This window comes from Protopterus annectens, chromosome 7.part0 (genome assembly GCF_019279795.1).
Source record: "Protopterus annectens isolate FY-2018-M chromosome 7.part0, PAN1.0, whole genome shotgun sequence".
In the NCBI taxonomy this organism is placed as follows: Eukaryota; Metazoa; Chordata; order Ceratodontiformes; family Protopteridae; genus Protopterus; species Protopterus annectens.
In genome coordinates, this window is record NC_056739.1 from 1,561,949,787 (window position 1) to 1,561,971,363 (window position 21,577).

The 21,577-nt window shown below is 41.1% G+C and overlaps 1 protein-coding gene across 3 annotated transcripts in view; it reads left to right on the forward strand.

The window, feature by feature from the left end:
- The window catches only part of FBLN2 (fibulin 2), a 910,922-nt gene that overhangs the window by 577,370 nt on the left and 311,975 nt on the right, over positions 1–21,577 (forward strand). For all 3 annotated transcript variants that reach the window (XM_044078109.1, XM_044078110.1, XM_044078111.1), the window contains exon 9: positions 3,317–3,418. In XM_044078109.1, the coding sequence (XP_043934044.1) occupies positions 3,317–3,418 (102 nt within the window). The remainder of the gene's footprint in view (positions 1–3,316; positions 3,419–21,577) is intronic.

Consider the following 21,577-nt stretch of genomic DNA (forward strand, 5'->3'; position numbering starts at 1 on the left):
TAATAGCCTTCTGCTTGTGTTATGTATATGAGCCTTAACTGTGTAGCTGTAAAGGATCCCTTCACATCAGGTAACCCAGTTCTTTTAGGAGAATCCCTTCCCAAATAAATTACTTCACCTCTTTATTAATTATTATTTATTATGATGTATTTGACATTTGTTAACCAGGTTAGTACATCTGAGCCAATAGCCCATTTTCAGTGGAGACCTGAGGAGAAAAGCTCCAGCAATACAAACATAAAAAGATAACATTGTAGGCAATGTACAAAACCCAAGAAAAATAGTGCAACAATACAACATAAGCAAAAATTACATATGCAGTAATCAGGTGAAACGAATAACTGTAATAAAAATAAAACAAAATGAAGTAAATATAACTAGTACATTTAAGTGTTTAAAATAATGACATATATTTCCCAAGTAGCATAATGTATACCATACCATATAGCATACCGTAATTATCATATACTTATCTTCTGATTGATAAAAATATGCCTGACCTCTATGGAAGACTAAGGGGACTTAAAAATCAGTTTCACTGCTTGTCTCTTACTATCCATATATTAAGCAGGAGCTTCCATTGTTCAAAAGTTTTGTGTTATGTTTTGTTTCGTTTCTTCTCACATATCCTTAGCCACCATAACTGAAGCCTTTTTAATCCATGCATGTAAGTATTATGCTTTATCTTGTCCCCATTTAGTATGGGTATTGCTGATCCAATTCACAAGTGTGTAGGTAGATAGCTTAATGCTACAGCCTTTGTTTTTGCTTTGTTTGTTTTATGCCTTGAAATGTCTGCCTCAGTTTGTTCCACAACACTGAAATGTTCTTTTTTTGGATTTAAGTACAAAATAATGTAGTCTGTACCATACTGGTTATAATTTTAAATTTGTGAATCCCTTATTTTCTTTGCCAGCAGCACTAATTGTAAAGCAACTAACACTGGGGAAGGAGGACATCTCTACCAGATTCCTGTGTTCAAACACAGCTTGTCAGAGAGGAGCCTTCCCATCTTAATTCTTCTTGCCTTTAGTCCCTTATAAATCCTCCTTATTAACGCCATTGTTTTGTCAGGGAACATTGCCCAAATCACAGTGAAGAGCAAGATTTTGACAGTTGATTACAGGGCTAAATGGTGATTTCTTGGATCAGTGTTCTGCATCGATTAACAAAGATAGGTGAATAGATAGACAGACAGACAAACAGATAAGTCTGGGTAATACACAGATGTGATTTTTACCATTTATGGGATAAAAAAAGAAGGGTATTGGTTAGAAGATGATATAGTACAATGATATATATGAAATGTGTTGCCACAAGCCTAGTCATTTTGAAGAAGGGATCCTAATTTGGTGAAGGTGACTGTTTTGAGGTTTGCAGATTAGACTTAGCCATATATGGAGAAGCACAGTGGAAGCACATGATCTTTTTGCAACAGGTTCCTCAGTGCACAGGTTCATAGGTACTTACAAGGCTAATGATCTTTGGGGATCATCAGAAGTCTTGCCACACATTTCCAATAAGTTTCAGCGCTAGTATTTTTAGTATGATTCTATATTATGATCACAAATAACCAAGGGTAGGCAGACATTTATCTGTTATCCTTGTCCATAATAGACAAAGGTGCCAGTGCAGGGTGAACATGTGTTTTTTCATCTACTCACCAGATTACACTTGAATAGAGTAAGAGGTGTACTTCACTTTTTGTGGAGACAAAGACAATTCCGCGGAAGTGGTATTCTTTGTGAAACATATCTGCCCCACCAGCATGTTCTGTTTAAGTTGCAGAAGAAATTGATACCTGTTGGACTGGCTTATATATAGTAGATCTGAAAGGCTGGAGTTGGCAGAGGCCTTGTAAGTAAGAGAGAGAGATTGCCCCTCAGTAGCCTATAAGATACTGAAAAGAGGGACAGGGCTTTGAAAGTATCAGTGTAGCTTTTGTTATTTGTTCCCTTGATTTTCTTAGTGAGAAAATGTTGTGCTCACTTGAGTTGTGTCAGTTGTATGGATAGGAACATATGAAAAGGGGCATTATACTCACTGGTTAGTCTAGTGAGCGCAGAATACAAGTGAAATTATCACCTCCCCATCAGGTACACCCCCCCCAGCACCCAGGTCATTAATCATTTACAGTGAAATGTTTGTCTGAACAGGTTTTATTTTATTCTGTTATGTATTGAATCACATTGCAAAACATTAACAAAGATGTAATGTTCTGACAAGTCAAATAATACAGTAAAATTGTAGTACCTTCCATATCTACCTGGAACTAATTCATGTACCTTGCATTTTTATTGTTATATTCACATGTAAGCACTTAATGACCCAGTATAGTTTTACCTTACAAATTGAATGTTGTTTCCTCTGGATGTGCTTTTACTGTCCAGGGTCGGCCTTAGGTCAAGTGGTGCCCTAGGCAAAAGGGTTCCATAGCGCCCCCCAACACCATCTGGTGCCCCCATCCTGGTCTATTTACACCATCCAGTTTACTAGAAAAGTGCCCCTGCTAGAGCGGCGCCCTCGGCGACCGCCTAGTTGGCCTATGCCTAAGGCCGGCTATGTGTCCATTATATCAGTTTCTTCATATTATAATTGGTATGGATTTCTTCTCTGTTTTTGGTGTGCTTTTGTATACTTTGACACTTTCTAAATGCAGTTTTTCCAACACAGTTTTGAATTTGTCTTTTTAGACAAGTATGGTGTTGACTTCTTTCTGTGTGTTTTTTTTTTTAAGATCATTAGTCATTGCTCAGAATTTTTGCCTATGTGATGACTGCTTCAAACTATCACCACTACTCTATAATTCTGTCTTCCCTGTTTTATTGTCATTAAGAACTTTTTCCTTTTATTGGCATGAGTCTGTAATTTAAATTATTATATGCCATGCTGTTTGGTGTTCTCTTCAAACCAAATGGCTAACCATGTAATTTGTCAGACTTAAGTGTATGTGTATTTATGTACATGTAACTGCAGTATTGAGTGTGAAAGGAAGGCAAATTATCAAGGTACAAATTTAGTTGTGAAAACAGAGAAGTCAGAACAACTTTAGTTTACATTTTATGAAAAAAAATAAAGCTGTTCTCAAATAGTTGTTTCAGATAGTGCTGTATGTTTAAATGTGATTATCCTGCAGGCATTAGGAAATTCAAGGCTCATGGTAATATTATTTATCATTTCCTTCTGAAAGGTGTATTATTTTCAGGTTTGGAAGTGAAACCATTTGATAAAAGATGATATCAATGCTAAATCCTTCATTAAACTGTGAGTTGCAAAAATTGTCATGAATAAATGATTATTTTTGTCTTAAATACAGATCTTGGGCCCTGTAAGCACCACTGCAATGTAGCCAAAGGCAGTATTGTCTGCTCTTGTTTCAGTGGATATGTTCTGATGAATGATAGCTATTCATGTGAAGGTAAGTATTACTTTTTCACTGGAACACATTATAAATGATGCATGGAGACATAGTATGCAAGGACATTGTTGGCAGTTGTCACACTTGGTTAGAAAAAGAAATTAAGTGACATGTCCCTTGTTCCAGGTCCTATTTAGTGAAATGCTATCAGTGATTCAGTGACATGAAGGTCAAAACGATACACGTTTTTTGGTAACTTTGTTTTCTGTCATGTCATAAAATTGGTTAAAGACACAATAACTCTGCAAATGTTTTTATAATTTTTTATAAGAATAACAGAAAAGTAGTAGTAGTAGTAGTGGGGGTCTGTCCCCTTCCAATCACAGAGTAATCTACCCTTCAGAGAGGAACATCCTGTCACTGTTCAAGCGAAACACATATTTAGGGAAATATTAGATTACTTTGCTGATTCTTTACTGAGATTTTATGATGTACAGCTGATACACTGTTAACCTCTAAGTTACCTAAAATTGAATGTCGCCGTGGGGAGCAGCACAGACTTTATGTGGCAGCTACCAGAAGAAGAGTTAGGTGGACCAACCACTTCATCCATCAGCTGTAGCATACAGTATCCTCGACACAGGAGAACATAGATCCCAGAATGTATGTCATGTCGGCTAGCCAGTCAACCATGTAAAAACTGATTCAAGGTAATTGGTCATGTGACTACTCATGCAGTGTTAAGACATTTAAATTACATAAACTTAAATCTGTTATTGGTCAGCCCTGTTAGTCCTGCTGATAGATGACTAAAACAGATTCAGTAATTAATATTTCTTATTTGACCAATTAAGAAATTAGGCATGTTTTTCAGTAGGCTTAACAAGGTTTGACAAATGATAGCTCAGTAAATCATGATTTGATTGTATTTCCCCAATTTCACGCTTACAAGTTGAAGATTGATGCATATTTTTGAATTGGCAAATATCAACATGTTACAGTAGTCAAGCTTATAGAAGGTAAGTTGGCCATACATTTGCAGTCAGATCTGTGAACCTTTGGAATTGTATTAAAGCAGTATTACTGCTTATTTGTAAGTATTATTTCCGTGTGAAAGAGCAAAGACTATAAAATGATTTTTAAAACTTTTTTCAAATAAAAGAAATGTTTAGTGAAGCAGCCCTTTCTGTGATGTATGTGCAGAAGTACTTGTGAAAGTTTCAGTGAATACAGATGCCTGCATTTCAAGCCATGATTGAGTAGCATGTCAAAAATCTCTTGCATGTATTCATTCATTAAATCTTATTCTAAGTCAAATTGACTATTCTTGCAGATGTCTTTTTCAGTTGTTTATTTTTGCTGTAATGTGATCTTTTTATGGTCAATTACACAGTAATCAGGAAGAAGTCACTAAAAATTTGCACATGTGGAAATGTCCTTTTATCAGGAAGCACTGCTAAGGTTAGGAATTAACGTCACTGGTTAAATTTGCTATTATTATGAATCTTTTTTTATTTTATGTAAATAAAATATTAGAATACGCTGACAGTAGAGGCAAGAGAAAAATATTATTCAGTTTTATATATATATGTATATATATATATATATATATATATATATATATATATATATATATATATATATATACAGGGGTGGCTCGTGCTATCGGACTGCGGGACTGCAGCCCTCCCAGGAAAAGTTGACATTTAATACATTCAGCATTGCATTATTTCATTTAGTTTGCCATAAAAAAATATTTCCATCATTTTGCGTTTTACTTTTCTCAGTCCATCCCGGAACTCAAACTGCACATGCTCGTTGAATTCCGGGTTTTTTATTTTTTTTTTTCCAACAATAACGCAGCATCTAATATCTGACTGCTGTATAAGGCAGTCCAGATAAAATAAAAAGCATCAATGGGATGCCCAGAAGTCTAAGCAGGTTTAACTGCTCTATAATTAGAAGGGGGGTTTGGACTGCCACGTCCGCAGGCACGTACGTGACGTGGATGGCTGGATTGCTACTGATTGGTTTTCCCTCTCTTCTCAAAAAAGAGAGCGAGAAACAATCAGTAGCACTTGCTTAGTAGTACATGTGTTGATGAAGAGGTCGTTGGTGGTGCTAATTACTGCTTGCTTCTTTCGTTTTTTTTTTTTTTTTGTCTTGGACGTTGGACTGACTCTTGGGTGGCTAAGGAGGGCTTGTACTGAATCCACATTGAGAGAGGTGAGAGAGGAAGTAGACAGAGTCACCGGCGAGAATAGATACAACTAACTGAGGTAGGTGCTGTGCTGGTCTGCTGGAATCGGCTCTGCACCTTTTTTTTTTTTTTTTTTTTTGCTGCGTATCAGGATTCAGAAGGACCCGAACAAGATTTTAAATTTATGATGCTTCAAGTCATAAATAAAAATGAAAGGAGAGGTGATATTAAAAACATATACAGAGAATGTTGAATAGTTGAATACTGTTGAATAGCATGCTTGACCAGACCACAAAGCCTGAATGAATGCTACTGTCGCTACTGTCTGAAACCTGTGTTGAGTTGCAGGAAGTTGAAGCATTGATGCCGAATGCCTTTTAATTGTGATGCCACTTTATTTGAATTTGAACACTGTGTGGTAGTGAAAAAAATAATGAAATATTAAACCAACTTCAACATTGCCTGACTAGAATGCTTCCTCTATGAGTGGACAAAACTGAATGCGCTGATGATTGAAACCCCCGAACTACAACTGAAGAAGGGGGACATTTACCCAAAATGTTCATTCGGTATAATTTGACGAATGGGATATTGCAACTATTAAGAAAAAAATGTACCTCAAATAACCAAAGAAAGTGACAAAGAAGCACAGAACAAACGCCCGTTCAGCATAGAAAAATAAAGCATCCACTGAACAAATAGAACACTGAAAGGACGAACACGGCAGCATAAACTAGGTAAAAAACAAAATTATTTAATACATATACCACGGTAAGCGCTTTCACATAAAAATGCTTCATCAGACCTTTTAACAACAATCAAAGCATCTGGGAATATATACACAGCATCAATTCAAATAAACCAATAGCAATTTTCCTTTATTCTTTACCAGGGATCAAAGTAGTCTTTGTGATATTTTTAAACGCTTTTGGCCTATTTTGCATGTTGATCCAGAACTGGGAAATATGGTGGGCCCAGATCCTAAGTTTGTGTTTAGGAATAAGAAAAACTTGAAGCGGATCCTTTGTGGTGATAGAACGTTAAAGAGTGAGGATATGTTTAATAGGGATGGTGTAACATTACCCCGTAGTAAATGCAATTTTTGTGGCTATATTGACACTTCGGTAGTTTTTGAACATCCTGATTTACATAGGAGTTTTTCTTTTAATGTTCAAGCTAATTGTATGACTGCTAATGTTGTCTATCTTGCCCAGTGTATTTGCTGTTCATCATTTTACGTAGGTAAAACTAATCGCTGTCTTCGTGACAGGATTAGAGAACATATTTATGGTATTAGGAAGGGTCTTACCACTAATGCCCTTTCTAAGCATGTTATGGCCTTTGGTGAATTGCATCAATTTGTCTTTAGAGAGAGAGTTATTGATTTTGTTATGCCTAACATACGATTGGGCAATATTTGTAATCACACTGAATTCAAAGAGAATAATTGGATTATTTTTAGAGCTGATAGAGGCCATGGGTTAAACGAACGTGCCTCCATTAAACCCCTTTTGAGAAAAAGGAGGCTGTATAAATAATATAAATAATATATATGATTTATGTTTGACTTAGTCTATGTATCCTGTATATTCTCTGTAGTATTCATAAGGTATAGTTAGAATGTAATCTTTATGTTTTTATTTAGCTTTTATATCTATTTTTTATAGTATCCTAGGACGTCTGTATGTATCTCCCTTTTAATTAATATTGTATAATTAAATAATTAATTGAGGATGAATTGCTATTGGTTTATTTGAATTGATGCTGTGTATATATTCCCAGATGCTTTGATTGTTGTTAAAAGGTCTGATGAAGCATTTTTATGTGAAAGCGCTTACCGTGGTATATGTATTAAATATTTTTTTTTACCTAGTTTATGCTGCCGTGTTCGTCCTTTCAGTGTTCAATTTGTTCAGTAAAAAAATGTACCTCTTTAGAGTCAGTGCTAAGATGTTGACAGCTATGGTGAAAACTGAATTCAATAAATGGCAGCCATTTAAGTTTCAGTCTTCCTCTTTCATATAACAGATGATTGATTTGGCATAGTGGTATGTTGCTCTGACTGTTTTGCACAGACTCCTGGGTTCAATACCTGGCAGTGAAATGTATGGTGGTAATACAGCATTTTATTCTAGCAACTTTCCAACATTATACAAGCAATGTTTAAAATGTGTCCCTGTTTTTTGGTATTTTACCCCCCCTAAATTTTAACTTTTTCCAAATTTGTGCTGCAAAGTTCAGAGATGCAGCTGAGTGTCAAGTAGATTTTATAAGAAGCTGAGAGCTGCAGGGGAACAAAAGTTTAGATGTTAAGTTGTCAATCTCGCCTTCATTCTTGCTGGATGGGTTCGGAGCTGATCCTCGGCTCTGACTCGGCACTTGCTAAGCTCGAGAGTCACTTTTACCAGCTCGAGGCAGCCCCATATCCCATGATGCAAGGCGGTAATTACCCAGATCTTGTTTGCCGCTTCGCTGATGAGGTCAGTCTTTTTACCAGCTCCTGGTAAGTGATATTTTTCTTGCTATTTGTCAGGTTTTAGGTGTCTCAAACCCTAATTTATAGTCTTTATACCCTTCAGTGTACTTTATTCACTTAGCTCCATACCCATTTCCCCTTAGTTCACTTAGTTTTAGCGTATTCGGGCCTTAGGCCTTTCCCACCCTCACAGTTCCTGTCAGGATTTCCCTCAGGTGTGTGTGCGTTGTGTCACTCTTATAGTAATAACTAATTATTATTATTAGTTATTTATAATTTTTATTTGTTAGTGTCTTGTTTAGACTGATTGGTGTGTGTGAGTGTTTTAGGACTGAGATATGTCCAAAGATACTAGGGTCTCAGGTTTCAAGAAGTGTGACTCGTGCTGTCAGAAGATGTCTCTGACAGACGGTCACACTTCTTGTATTTATTGCCTGGGACCCCTACACCTGCAGGACTCCTGTGCTATATGTCATTCTTTCAGCCAGAGAGTCCTGCAGGAATGTAGAAATAAGTTGATCCTCAGGGGTCTTCTTAAACCAGAGAGCTCCCCGGCTAAGGTCGGCTCCGGGAAGCCCTCCAAACCTTCCAAGACCCAGGCTTCGGTGTCCAAGTCTGTGGTCTTGGTTCCGACTCCACCGGAGTCGACATCGGCTCCGTCCGGAGCCGATCCTTCCTTGTTGGAAGTTTCTGTACTGGCACCGGTTGGCTCCGATACCCTGGCTTCGGCACCTGTCGGCTCCGTCTGGAGCCGACACCCTTGCGTCGAAGCATGTCTCGGCTCCGGCTGGAGCTGAGATATCTTTGTCTCCTCTCGGAGCCGACAAGTTGTCGGCTCCGCCTGGAGCCGAACGTTCTTCGGCTCCGATGGCTCCATCCAAGAAGAGGTCTAGATCTCCTTCTTTGGAGTCTATACACTCGGCTCCAGCCTCTCCCTTGCTTTCGGAGCAGAGCCATCAGAGCCGATCATAGAGGTCGTCCAGGCTCTCAGACCACGACTTACAGAGAGTGGTGAGTAGGCTATTAAAATCACAGGCACTAGCCCAGATGCTCCATAGCCCATCTCATCAGACGTCAGCTATTCTACACCCCCCTGAGATTCCTCCTTCGACTCTCTTACAGAGTTCGGAGCTGGAGATTATTGGTACCGTGACTGTTGCTGCTTCGGAGCCGATACCACACCTTTCGGCTCCGTCGTCTTCAACTCCTATCTCCTCCTTGAGACCTTCCTTGGAGGGATCCGGGCGTCGGGCTTCCCTGGTCGGTTCCGAGGGGGCGAGTGGCATCGGACCCTTGTCCGACCCCGTTCTCCCTCTCGGAGCTTCGGCCTTGGTGAGCTTGGCTCCGACATCTACTTCGGAGCCTTCCCTTTTGGTGGGACCGGGGATCCCTGTTTCTTTGGAGCGGGATCTCTCGGCCCTCCCTGGGAGGAGCCGAGGTGATGAGGAGTGTGCTAGCCCCAGAGCTTAGCCAGCAGTCGGTTTCTTTAGCTCCTCCCTCTATGGTGCCTGTAGATGCCTCTTCCCGCTCTCTTGCTCCCGGACCCAGAGATCCATCGCCCCAGGTTTCCCCATTGGGAAGGACTTCCTCTTCCGAGGTTTCTCCTGATCCTTCAGGTGAACCCCCGCGTAAGAGGACCTGCAAGAGGAAGCATTTAGACTCCCCTGAGTCTACAACATCAGATACAGATTTAGATGAGTCGGAGGGGTCCCCAAGATCTCCCTCTGAGGATGTCTCCTTTTCAGACATCCTTGAACTCCTCAAACAGAGGGGGAACTGGCCCTCCATTAATCCCTCCGAGGATGAATCGGTATACCTGGAGGCTTTTGGATCTCGACCCTCCACCTCCTGGGTGTCTCCGCCTTTCGACCCCCTTATGGAAGTCATAGCTCGAAAGGCATGGGCATCTCCTGATTTGGTGGAACCAGTCCCCAGGAGACCTTCAAAGTTTATCACGGCCCCCGCTGAAAAGCAGTTTCCTTCTAAGGGTGTCCCGGTTGATGCCATGGTGGTGGCGGCCGCCACCAAGAAGGAACTTGCAGATCCTTCCGTGCCAGTCCATCCTCCTAACAAGGAGTCTAGGACCATGGACAGGTATGGCAAGTGGATGTTCTCTTCAGCGACCTTTGCTATGCGTTCGCTGAATTATTTGTGTCACTTCACCAGACTTCAGAGAGACATCCTCAAAGAGCTAGGTGAAGTAGTACAGGATCCGTCAGCAGCAGGGGCTCAAGAAAAGATCGCCTCTCAGCTGGGAATCCTAAATTCCATAACCAACTCCTCCATGCGGCTCATTTCTTATGCAGCCGATGGGGCGAGTAGAGCTGCAGGCACAGGAGTGGCCCTCAGATGTCAGTCCTGGATGCGGCTCTGTAATTTTGCAGACCCCTTTAAGGTGTCCTTCACAAACTCTCCCTTTGATGGGACAACGTTGTTTGGCCCTCAGGTGAAGGACACTTTAACCAGGAGCGAGCAGGACGGCAAGATTCTTTCTGCTGTAGGAGTCCGTTTCTCCACTCCTTCTAGACCTTACCCCAAAGGTCAGAAGGGAGGGAAAATGTGGTTCCGGAAATCACAAGGAGTCATGCCTGACACACGTGGTCAGTTTACCCCCAGAGGCAGAGGGGGTAATAATAACAGATGCCGCCCTAGGGGCAGAGGGGGTCCGCAGAACCAGGGCTCCAGAGAGCCTCTCTCTGACAAGCCCTTCCAGCATCCCTGAGGTGTTGCCCGACTGCCCACCCTTGGAGGCAGTCGGGGGAAGATTGTCGCTGTACCCAGAAGCCTGGCTTTCCCTCTCTCAAGACAAATGGGTACAGTCGATCATATCCGAGGGTTACAAGATTCCTTTCGAGGAAAGCCCCTTCCCTCAAAGAGGTTCCCTTCCAGACGTACCACCCGGTCTAAGGGAAATTGCACAATTAGAGTTGTTAAAGCTTCTAAAGAAAAGGGCCATCCAGCCAGTACCAAAAGATCATTTAGAATCCGGAATCTACTCAAGGTTCTTTTTGGTCCCCAAAAAGACGGGAGACTGGAGACCAATATTAGACCTCAGCAGGCTCAACAAGTCTGTCAAAAAGACAAGATTTCGGATGGTCACACTTCAATTGATTTTGCCCTTTCTGGGCAAAGACAACTGGATGTGCTCCATAGACCTTCAGGATGCGTACTATCATATAAAGATTCACAGATGCTCCAGAAGTTTTCTCCGCTTTCGGCTGGGGACCAGTCATTTTCAATTCAGAGCCCTGCCCTTTGGCCTCACTACAGCCCCCAGAGTGTTCACCAAATGCATGGCAGTGGTCACGGCTCACCTGAGACGTCAAGGATTCCAGGTGTTTCTGTATCTCGATGACTGGCTCCTCTCAGCCACCACCAGGCATCAACTTCTCCAAGCCAGGGATTACACTCTACATCTCTGCGGCCACTTAGGAACTTCGAAAAGTCTTCCTTGTCGCCCTGCCAATCTATTACCTTTATAGGCGCAAATCTAGACACTACTCGGATGTCAGCAAACCTAACAAGTCAGAGAATCCTAGATATCCAAAACCACATTCGGATCATCATATCCAGCAAAAGGGCACAAGCCAGGTTGGTCCTGAAAGTGTTGGGCCTCATGGCAGCTGCCATAACACTTCTTCCTCTGGCCCACTTTTACATGCGCCTCCTACAATGGATGTTGTTCACCCAATGGTCCTTCCAGCAGCTTCCCATGCGTCACAAAATTCTGGTGACACAAACCTGCAAGAACCATCTATCCTGGTGGATCTCCTCTCCTCTAGTTCATCAGGGCAGACCATTTGTTCCCCCGGCCCCGGTAGCCACGGTCACTTCGGATGCCTCCCTGATCGGGTGGGGGGGCATTATCAGGGCAGGATGGTTCATGGCACGTGGCAACCATTCGAATACCACCTGCACATAAATGTCCTAGAGATGAGAGCAGTGCTTTTAACGTTGCAAGCCCTCAACGACTTTCTCCCTTTAGGGACTATTGCAGTTCACACAGACAACATGTCCGTCGTGTGGTACATCAACAAGCAGGGCGGAACCAAGTCCTATCCCTTGTGTCGAGAAGCTCTCAGACTTTGGCAATGGGCGATCTCATCTCATCGGTTTCTGGTAGCAATGCATATCCCCGGGAAAACCAACATAATAGCGGACAGATTGAGCAGAGCTATTCTCATGCCTCACGAGTGGTCTCTCAAGCAATCCATTGTGGAAGAGATTTTTCAGAAGTGGGGCCGCCCATGCTGCGATCTTTTTGCTACACCCCAAAACAGCAAATGCCCAGACTTCTTCTCTCTCTTCCCACTTTCGGGCCATCCCCCTAGAGATGCTCTTACCCAAGATTGGCCCCGGGGACTTCTTTATGCCTTTCCTCCCTTTCCTTTGATACCACAAGTACTCCAGAAAGCTACCGTCTTGAGAGCCAAAATGATTCTCATTGCCCCTTACTGGCCTCGACAAATTTGGTTCCCATTCCTTCATCGCCATCTTTTGGTGCGGCCTTGGCATCTGGACCCAGTTCCAGATCTTCTGACCCACCGGTAGGGTCAACTGCACCGGTCCGTTCCTTCCCTCAACCTCACAGCTTGGTTGCTCCACTTCCTTCCTTAGCCAGGCTTCCTATGATCTCTAATCCCGTTAGAGATATCATAGTAGCTTCTCTTAAGTCCTCTACCAGGAGGATTTATTCTAGCAAGTGGATACGCTTCTCCTTTTGGGCAATATCTAAGAACATAGACCCCTTTACTGCCCCTATTCAGTCGGTCTTGGATTTCCTTGCGGAAATTTTTCACTCAGGTTCTTCGTCTTCCACAGTCAAAGTTCAGTTGGCTGCAATCTCGAACTTCCATGTCGGCTTTGCAGACCACAACATTATGTCCCACAAACTTTATAAAGCTTTTCTCAAAGGAGTGTTCCTTCTTAAACCCCCTGTTAGAGATCCTCCACCACAGTGGGACTTAAATTTAGTGCTGACATCCTTGATACTTCCCCCTTTCGAACCGGCTGCTTCATGTTCATTAAAGTTTCTTTCTTGGAAAACACTTTTTCTAGTCGCTATTACCTCGGCTAGAAGAGTGTCTGAACTTCATGCCCTCTGTGTTCATCCCCCTTATTTGGTCTTCCACAAAGACAGAGTATCCTTGAGAACCAACCCATCCTTTTTGCCCAAGGTTGTTTCTAAGACAAATTTAAACCAATCCATTGATCTCCCTGTATTTTTTCCAAATTATTCTAACAGGGCGGAACAAAAATTGCATTACTTAGATGTTCATCGCCAACTTAGATATTACTTGGACAGGACAAAGCAATTTAGGGAGTCCGATCATCCCTTCCTGTCTTATGCTTAAAATAGAAAAGGTCTCCCTGTTTCTAAAGTGACCTTATCTAGATGGCTATCTTCCACCATTTCTGACATTTATCAGCTTAGGGGCAAACAGCTGAGCTCAAAACCTAAAGCACATTCCACAAGGGGCCTAGCCACTTCTACAGCTTTTCAGGCTAGACTACCCTTAGATACTATTTGTGCAGCAGCCACTTGGGCCACTCCTCATACCTTCGTTTCTCATTACAAATTGGATTTGGCCTCCAGGGACAGGGCAAGCTTTGGTTCCACTGTTCTCAAGAGTCTGTTCCATTGAGCCACCCAGGATAGAGGTGCTAGGGACGCGGTCCCATCCAGCAAGAATGAAGGCGAGATTGATAACTTAACATTTAGAAGTTATGTACCTACCATAACGTTCCATGTTAGTTGTCTTCTCTCGCCTTCTTTCTTGCGTCCCTCCCTCCTGTCCCCCTAGCCTGGACAGACCTTGATCTCCCTTTTTCTCTGGAAGATTCTTCTTCCTTGGACACCAGTTAGTTCTTGTCCTTGATTACCTGGTTTCCCTTACAGCCTTTTTAGGTTAGTCGTTTCTCTTTCCTTAGTGGAAAGTTTTTATAGGCAGTTTTTCCTCTAGATACCAAATGAGATCTGGGTAATTACCGCCTTGCATCATGGGATATGGGGCTGCCTCGAGCTGGTAAAAGTGACTCTCGAGCTTAGCAAGTGCCGAGTCGGAGCCAAGGATCGGCTCTGAACCCATCCAGCAAGAAAGAAGGCGAGAGAAGACAACTAACATGGAACGTTATGGTAGGTACATAACTTCTAATTATGCTTATGCTGAGTCCTTGTACTTGCTTTTGATGTAGAAGGCTGTGGGTTCTACTCCCAAAGTAGGTAGCTGCATTGCTGATACTGTACTGTATTGTAAAGAGGGTGGATGCTGCAGTCCCTTTTGGTGAAGATACCCAGTAACTTTGAACCTGTTATCAGTTTGCCATCCACTCCCTATTGCAATACTACTAGCTTATCGTTTTTTTTAATGAAACAGGCAAATTATTCCTCAAGGGCAACAGACACTTTATATAAAGTTGTTTGCTAGCAGCAACCTCTTCATTAGTTACAGATTTCTTTAATGTGGAATTATTTAGATGACTTTTACTACTTCAGAGTTTGCATATTTACTGATACTGGTGGACTGTAGAAGTTTGAGTAAACTTTTATGATAGAAATGTTCTGAACTAGGCAGTTTTGTCATTATCGGTGCATGCATTTTGTTTCATTGTTTACTGGTAAATGTTCAAAACAAATTTAAAACACGCTCTACAACTGTACTATATTGTACAAGGAATATAATTTAATACAGTCAGAAAGGTGGTGTATCAAAGACCACGTGTATGTTTCATGTGCAAGGGGCCTATGATTTGAAAACAGCCCAAAGTTAATCTTTATCTGCCACTGGCAGAATGTATTTTCTTTGAATGTGGATTTCAATGCTGTTTCAATTAATGTGAATTTCAAGGGCAGAGAAGTTTTAATGCTCAGTCTATTTTCGTTGTGAGATTGCATTGCTTTGTTTAACAGATGTCTTAGTGTTTCTGCTGTAAAATGCAAAATAAAACCTTCAAATGAAGTCCAAATCATCGTAGAAGTAAAGCAGTATGCACATTAGTGTTTATGGTAAATGGGGTGAAATAGCCAAGTAATGGTTCATTGGAATGGCTTCAGGGGGGAGGCTCCATTCAACCCTGATTTTGTGAGGAGGAAGGGCGGCAAACTCAGACAGCCCCGGCTGAACTATACCTCTCAACTGTCCACATTTTCGCAGAATTAATAGATTTTTGCTTCTTATTTTTGGTTTATTCCTCATAAAATGTGTGGTTTTCTGGCAAATAATGTAGGAATTAAGTCACTAAATAATGACAGACAATAAGTTTCAGACGTCATATCCTTCAGAAAAATGCATGCTAAAGCATACAACAATTTTTAGTACTGTTTATATGTTCCCCCATTACATTTTGCCTTGTCCAGATTTCCTGCATTAACAGGTTGAGAGATACGTGCAAATAAATTGCTTTAAAGAATTAGGCATATCCAAACCTCTCAACTGTCCCCGATTTTGGCTCAAAATATTGCTCTTCCCCTAATAATCCCACCACAAAATGGCAATTTTGGAGGAAAACGTGGAGGGTTTACAATTAAGAACTGTAATAATCAGAGTTACAGATTACTTTTATTTCAGAAATGCATGTAGATTCTTTTATTTTGTCAGCTGTTCAAGCTAACAGTGCTAATACTAAAAAGTGTCCCTTCTTTGACAGGTTCCCAGCTGTATTGTGTGGCTATTTTATATTTTTGCATCACAGTTTTGATCCATTTTTCATAAATTTGTGGTTTTGTGGCAAATTAGTGGCAAATCATTAAAGACTGAAGTTAGAAAATAATGACAGACATTTCAGTTTCAGATTCCATACCCTTCAGAAAATTCATACTAATGCAAGACCTACTATTCTATTAGAAAGTTTATAAGAACAATATTTAAATATTGTCCTTAATTTTGGGCCTGACTGTCCAGATTTCTAGCTCTGAGGTTGAGAGGTATGACAAATGTGTCAGGGCCATTGCAGTCAGCCAGAGACATTTCAAGTTGTGACATACTTGTTGCACCCCACTCCCCCATGTAGTGACTCTGGTTGTGTCCAAGCAAGGCAAGGAGCAGTTATGCAGTGTAAGTGTGAAGAGCATCCCTCCCCTCCATCCAAGGTAGACACAAGTACTACAGTGGCTTTTCATCTCTCTGGCTTGATTTTGCAGAATGTTCTGGTTTTCTGTCATATTTTTATTCTGTTGATTATGCTTCTTATTATTCAGAAAGTGCCTGTTGCTCTATGTTTAAGTAGCAATGATTTCATGACCATCAGGTAAGCTTGTCTGAGATTGTAAGATGCAAGTAAGCTTACTGTTAAAGAATTACCAACATTGAAAGCCTTTTTGTTGTTGCCATGCAGAGAATACTTACATAACTAGATAACATATAAGCCTTGGTTATTGAAATGCATGTAACAGTATTGGTAATGAAGGACAGGATTACAGTATTTTCAGAAGCTCATTACATTTGTTGGAGACTTGCCGTCATCTTTGCAGGCTTTACCCATAAACTAAATAGAATGCCAATCTATAATGTGTGCTCCATAACCTGTGCAATAATCCTTTAAGCAATTTATCTTGAGCTTGTTTCTTGTTTGCTGTTCATTTTTTACTTTGATCATGTTTTCCCAATGAAATAAGTAGATAGTTGTCAGACAGCAGGTCTTTTTTGGATAAGAAACATTTTTACAAGTGGGGGGTATCATTGCTACTTTCAGCATGTTACTTGGTACTTTTTATAAATTTGAATATAAATTATAATTAGAACTGCAGTGCAAGGACAAGTGGTTTGAGATTAGTGCTGCTTGTTTGTCTTGTACTTTATTTTGACTGGTAATCCAGTAATGCATTTAAAAAGTAATTTATTTTTTCATGCCTCACAACCTTTTTGTTTCTATGTAGATATTAAGTAAGATGTCATGCAGCTAATGCACTGAAATATTTTTTTTCTTCTACACTTCATTTTGTCTTGATTGGACTCTCATAATGATGGTTTGATACCCAGGGCAGCGTATTTAATTAAAGTTCCAGTTGTTGTGGTTTTGAGCATAGCTCCTCCCCTTTCTACTTGTCCACACCCCTTCCTGTTTGCCCCACCTATTCAGCTGTCTCCTGCAGCCCCCCCCTTTGATTTGAAGTCACCAGCCGCCACTGTATATATATATATATATATATATATATATATATATATATATATATATATGTGTGTGTGTGTGTGTTGCTGAATCCAATTATCAGCAGAAGCATGTGAGCTCTAAGCTTCTTGCTGAAAAATGAGATGCCATGCCATGTCAGTCACTGAAGAATATAATTTTCCTCAGCATCAGGAGAATATAGGGTCTTTATACACATGCACGTGCATGTGCGCGCGCGCACACAAACACTGCAACACACACATACACACACACACACACATGCACATGTACCCTGTGCAATGTACACAAATGATTACATGTATACCTCTAGAGTAATTTGTAGTAACAGTCCAATGCACGCATATACACACACACACAGACACACACACACACACACACACACACACACACACACACACACACACACACACACACACACACACAGACACACACACACACACATACACATGAGTGCTCAAGCTTACAGATTAATCAAAGAACAAGATAATTCCAGATGTAATAGAGATGTTGAAGATATGAGTTAAAGGTATTTCAGTTACAGAAATAACTCAGAGAAAGGCTGGGTGCAGGCAGCCATCAGGCAAGTTCCCTTATCTGGAAGTTTAGCTAAATACATTCCCCAGTTGGAGATGGTTATTTTTTTTAAACAATAAAAGTGGTGTTCAGATATATTGCTGATGCTATATGGTGAAAAGTGGGAGGCAGGAGGAGAACTAGTCCACAGGCTGTTAGTACAATGTGTGTTCATAGTTGTGCAAGCCTGGAAAAGCTAGTGAGGGCAGGGATTTAGGTTCAGACTTATGAATGGGGTTTTTAAGTTCTAGCTAATAAGATCTGGGATTACTTATAACTACTTAGGAAAGACTACACATTCCTATAATAATAGCATTGGATGCTTTTCCATTGGTTCTACAAAACCACTTAGTGCTTTTCATGGACATTTGCATATTTTTTGGGGGGTGTCAGTATTTTTACATTGTGTCCAGAGTAAATTTCTTTCTGTAAGCAAGGATTATAAATAACTAGAAAGCCATTGACACATACCACTTCTGACTGTCCTTGTAGTGTGTGGGAAGATTTTTGTCTTGATTAGTGCACAGGTCACTATTTAAATATGTAAAGGCCACATTAACTTACTGGACAGAGAAGGTATTGGAACAGTTATTGAACGTTCAAGAGAAAGGTAAGATTATCTTGATATAGGAACTGAAAAACCTGTGATTAGAAGCTGAGATACTCTGAAGTATTTGAGTGACTGTTAAGATAAAACCAGAGTGTTTGCTCACAAAGTTTATAAGTACTTAAACTAAATGATATATGTACAACTTTTTAATTAACATATTTTCATTGAGGGACTCAGTACCATTTAGAGGGTCATTTTATTTTGATGAAGGGAAGCACAGAAGATAAATGATGCCATGCCTTCAAGTCCTTTCCTTTTAGTGGACTTGTTAAGCCTAATGTATAGACTCTAACAAGTATAAGGTGAGGTTTGAAACAAGGAAAAAGTTCAAACAGTATATTATTTACAAGATTGTCAGAGAGTTTGTTACAATATCTCAACAATGTGAAATGACAAATGTTGAAGCCAAAATGTCTGCATTGGAAACAATAAATGGAAAACCTACAGTATGTGATTGCTATACAGTTGGGATCATAGAATTGGCTCTTTCCGTACTGTAGTGCAATCTTGGAGTTTACATATCTATATATATATATATATATATATATATATATATATATATATATATACACACATACATATATGTGTATATATATATATATATATATATATATATATATATATATATATATATATATATGATATATATATATAATTAGTAGCGGGGTATGAGCGTGCAGAGGGATTTTCCACATGCAAAAAAAAGCTGTTTTGACATTTTTTGTGGGGTTTTTGTTTTTGTTTTCTACATTTTGGATGTTGGTGTTGAGTCACTCGGCATTCAAAACCTTTGGTGAAAAGACGTGAATCCTTAACAGTGGTAGGGGAAAGTATGTACAGTATACAAGTATAAATTTTATTATGTCTACAAAATGTGATCTGCATAGCTATCCTCCTCACTGCTGCTTTACTCATGCCAATGTTGTTGTTGTTGTTGTTTGTCTTTCGGCTTTTCCGGGTTAGGGGTCGCCACAGCGGAACTTCGGTCCGCTAATGATTGGCAGAGGTGCCAGCTCGACGTTCAACCTTCAACAAAGGCACGCCCATTTACGCATGTCTTTCGAACGCCCACCCAACTGTGGGGAGGACATGCAGACTCCACACTGAAGATACTCCCCGCACTCCAGCCGAGAATCGAACGAGAGAACCTCTTGCTGTGAGGCAACAACGCTACCGCTGCACCACCACGGCTTTACTCATGCCAATAAGGAGACATTAATGGAAGCTTTAATAAGTAACACCCTTCCAACTATTCTTTGGCCTGGTATGTCAACTTGAAATATGTTAAATCTTCTAACTATAAATATTTGAAGTCAGAGTTTAAGGTTTAAGACAAGTTTCTGTAATGGCCAGAATGGCTGGTAGTTCAAAAACTAATCATGCTTCAAGGTAGTTGATTTATACACACTTTAAAACAGATTATATAAAGTCAGGAGACATGTAGTTAGGAAAAGGGGATGTCCATGAAAACCCAGACTGTATTGATCAGATCACAGGAAGTTACTAAGCTGTTGGACCTGAGGCCCTTACTAGCCTAGCCAATAATTTAGCCAATGTTTCAACAAGTCAGCACCCTATGCCACTGTCTATCAGGGACACAGGTAGAATCCCAGGGGTTTGTTTGCTGTTCTCCATCTAGTTATCCAGGTTACACTTAAAAAGGGTTAATGAGGTACTTTGGTTGACGTGGAGAGGGCGTCTATTCCACAAAAGGGGGAGTCTTTGGGACACAAATCTGTCCCGCCAACTCCTGTTGATGTCACAGACCAGGTCAAGGTCATGCATGCAGGTTATTCGAGTGGAGTTTGACTTACAGATATGTAGCAGTCCCATCAAGGCAGGTCTGAGATTGCTTTGTATGCCAGACAGAGGTCACCTCTGAGGAGTCTATAGGAGACTGAGTAGAGGTACAGGGCCTTTAGCCTATCTGTGTAGGGTAGATGTTTGAGGCTCTGGATTCTTCTGGTGAGGAACCTCTGTGGTCTCTTCAGGTGCTGCATGTGCTTTGCGAGGTACATGCCGAAAGGGGCACTGTACTCAGTAGTGGGTCTTATAAGGGAAGAATACAGGAATGTTATGACCTCCTTGTCCTTGGATGAGATCTCCTTACTAATGAGGTGGGCCATATAGAAAGCTTTCTGTACAATGGAGGCAATATGGTGGTCAAAATTCAGTTTGCTATCAACCTGGGTGCCCAAGTCCCACATGACTGATTGCATGCATAGGAGTTTATTAATGTGATAATTTGTGTGGACATCACTCTCCCCAAAGGGGATGGTGATGTATTTTTTGGCATTAAGTTTGAGGCCATGCTTCTGGCACCAGACATTTGTTTGGGTGACACCCTCTTGGAGGATATCCATATCACTGGGAGAATTGATGACAGCACCCAGCTTGCAGTCATCTGTAAATGTGGTCAGCCATAGCCTGCTGGTTTTGGCCTGCACCTCAGAAAAGTATATCCCAAACAACAGAGGCCCCAGTACCGATCCCTGGGGTATACTGTTTGTTACGGGTCTACTGCCTGTGGTGGCTTCCCCTATTTTGACTAGGTGGGTTCTATCAGTGAGCCAGTGTGCTACCCCTCTGGTAACATATGGATTGATGCCTAGTTGAGAGAATTTATCTATTATACCTGAGTGGGGAATAGTATCGAAGGTATGGCCAGGTCAAGGTAGGTGGTGTGCCCTGTCTTCCCCTCATCCATGGCTTTGATGACTGTCTCAAAGAAGTTGACCAAATTTAACAGGCATGACCTTCCCTTGATGAAACCAAACTGTGTGGGATCGAGTGTTTGGAGGTTGGCAATGTCCAAGATAATCTGCTCCATGGCCTTGCACATCAGGCTTGTTAGGTTGATGGGTCCATAATTTCCTAGATCGGTGGATGCTCCACCTTTGTGCAAAGGGATGACAGTGACTGTCCTCCCCTGAGCTGTGATGAAGCCGGTACTCAGGCTTTGGTTGAATAGGGTGCCTAATGGTGCTGCAAGTTCCTGCCTGAGTTCTTGTAGGATGCAGCCTGGGATGTTATCGGGTCATATGGAGGCTGTATTTTTTGCCTTTGAGAGGGCAGTGATGACTTGCTCCCTAGAGATAAAGGGAGGGGGGCAGGTACTGGGGATGTCCTGATTTACTGATGGTGGGGACAGAGGGGTGAAGTTTTCACTGAACCTATCTGCCAGCAAGTTGGCTATATCTACGGCATTTATGTATGTGGTGTCCTTGACCA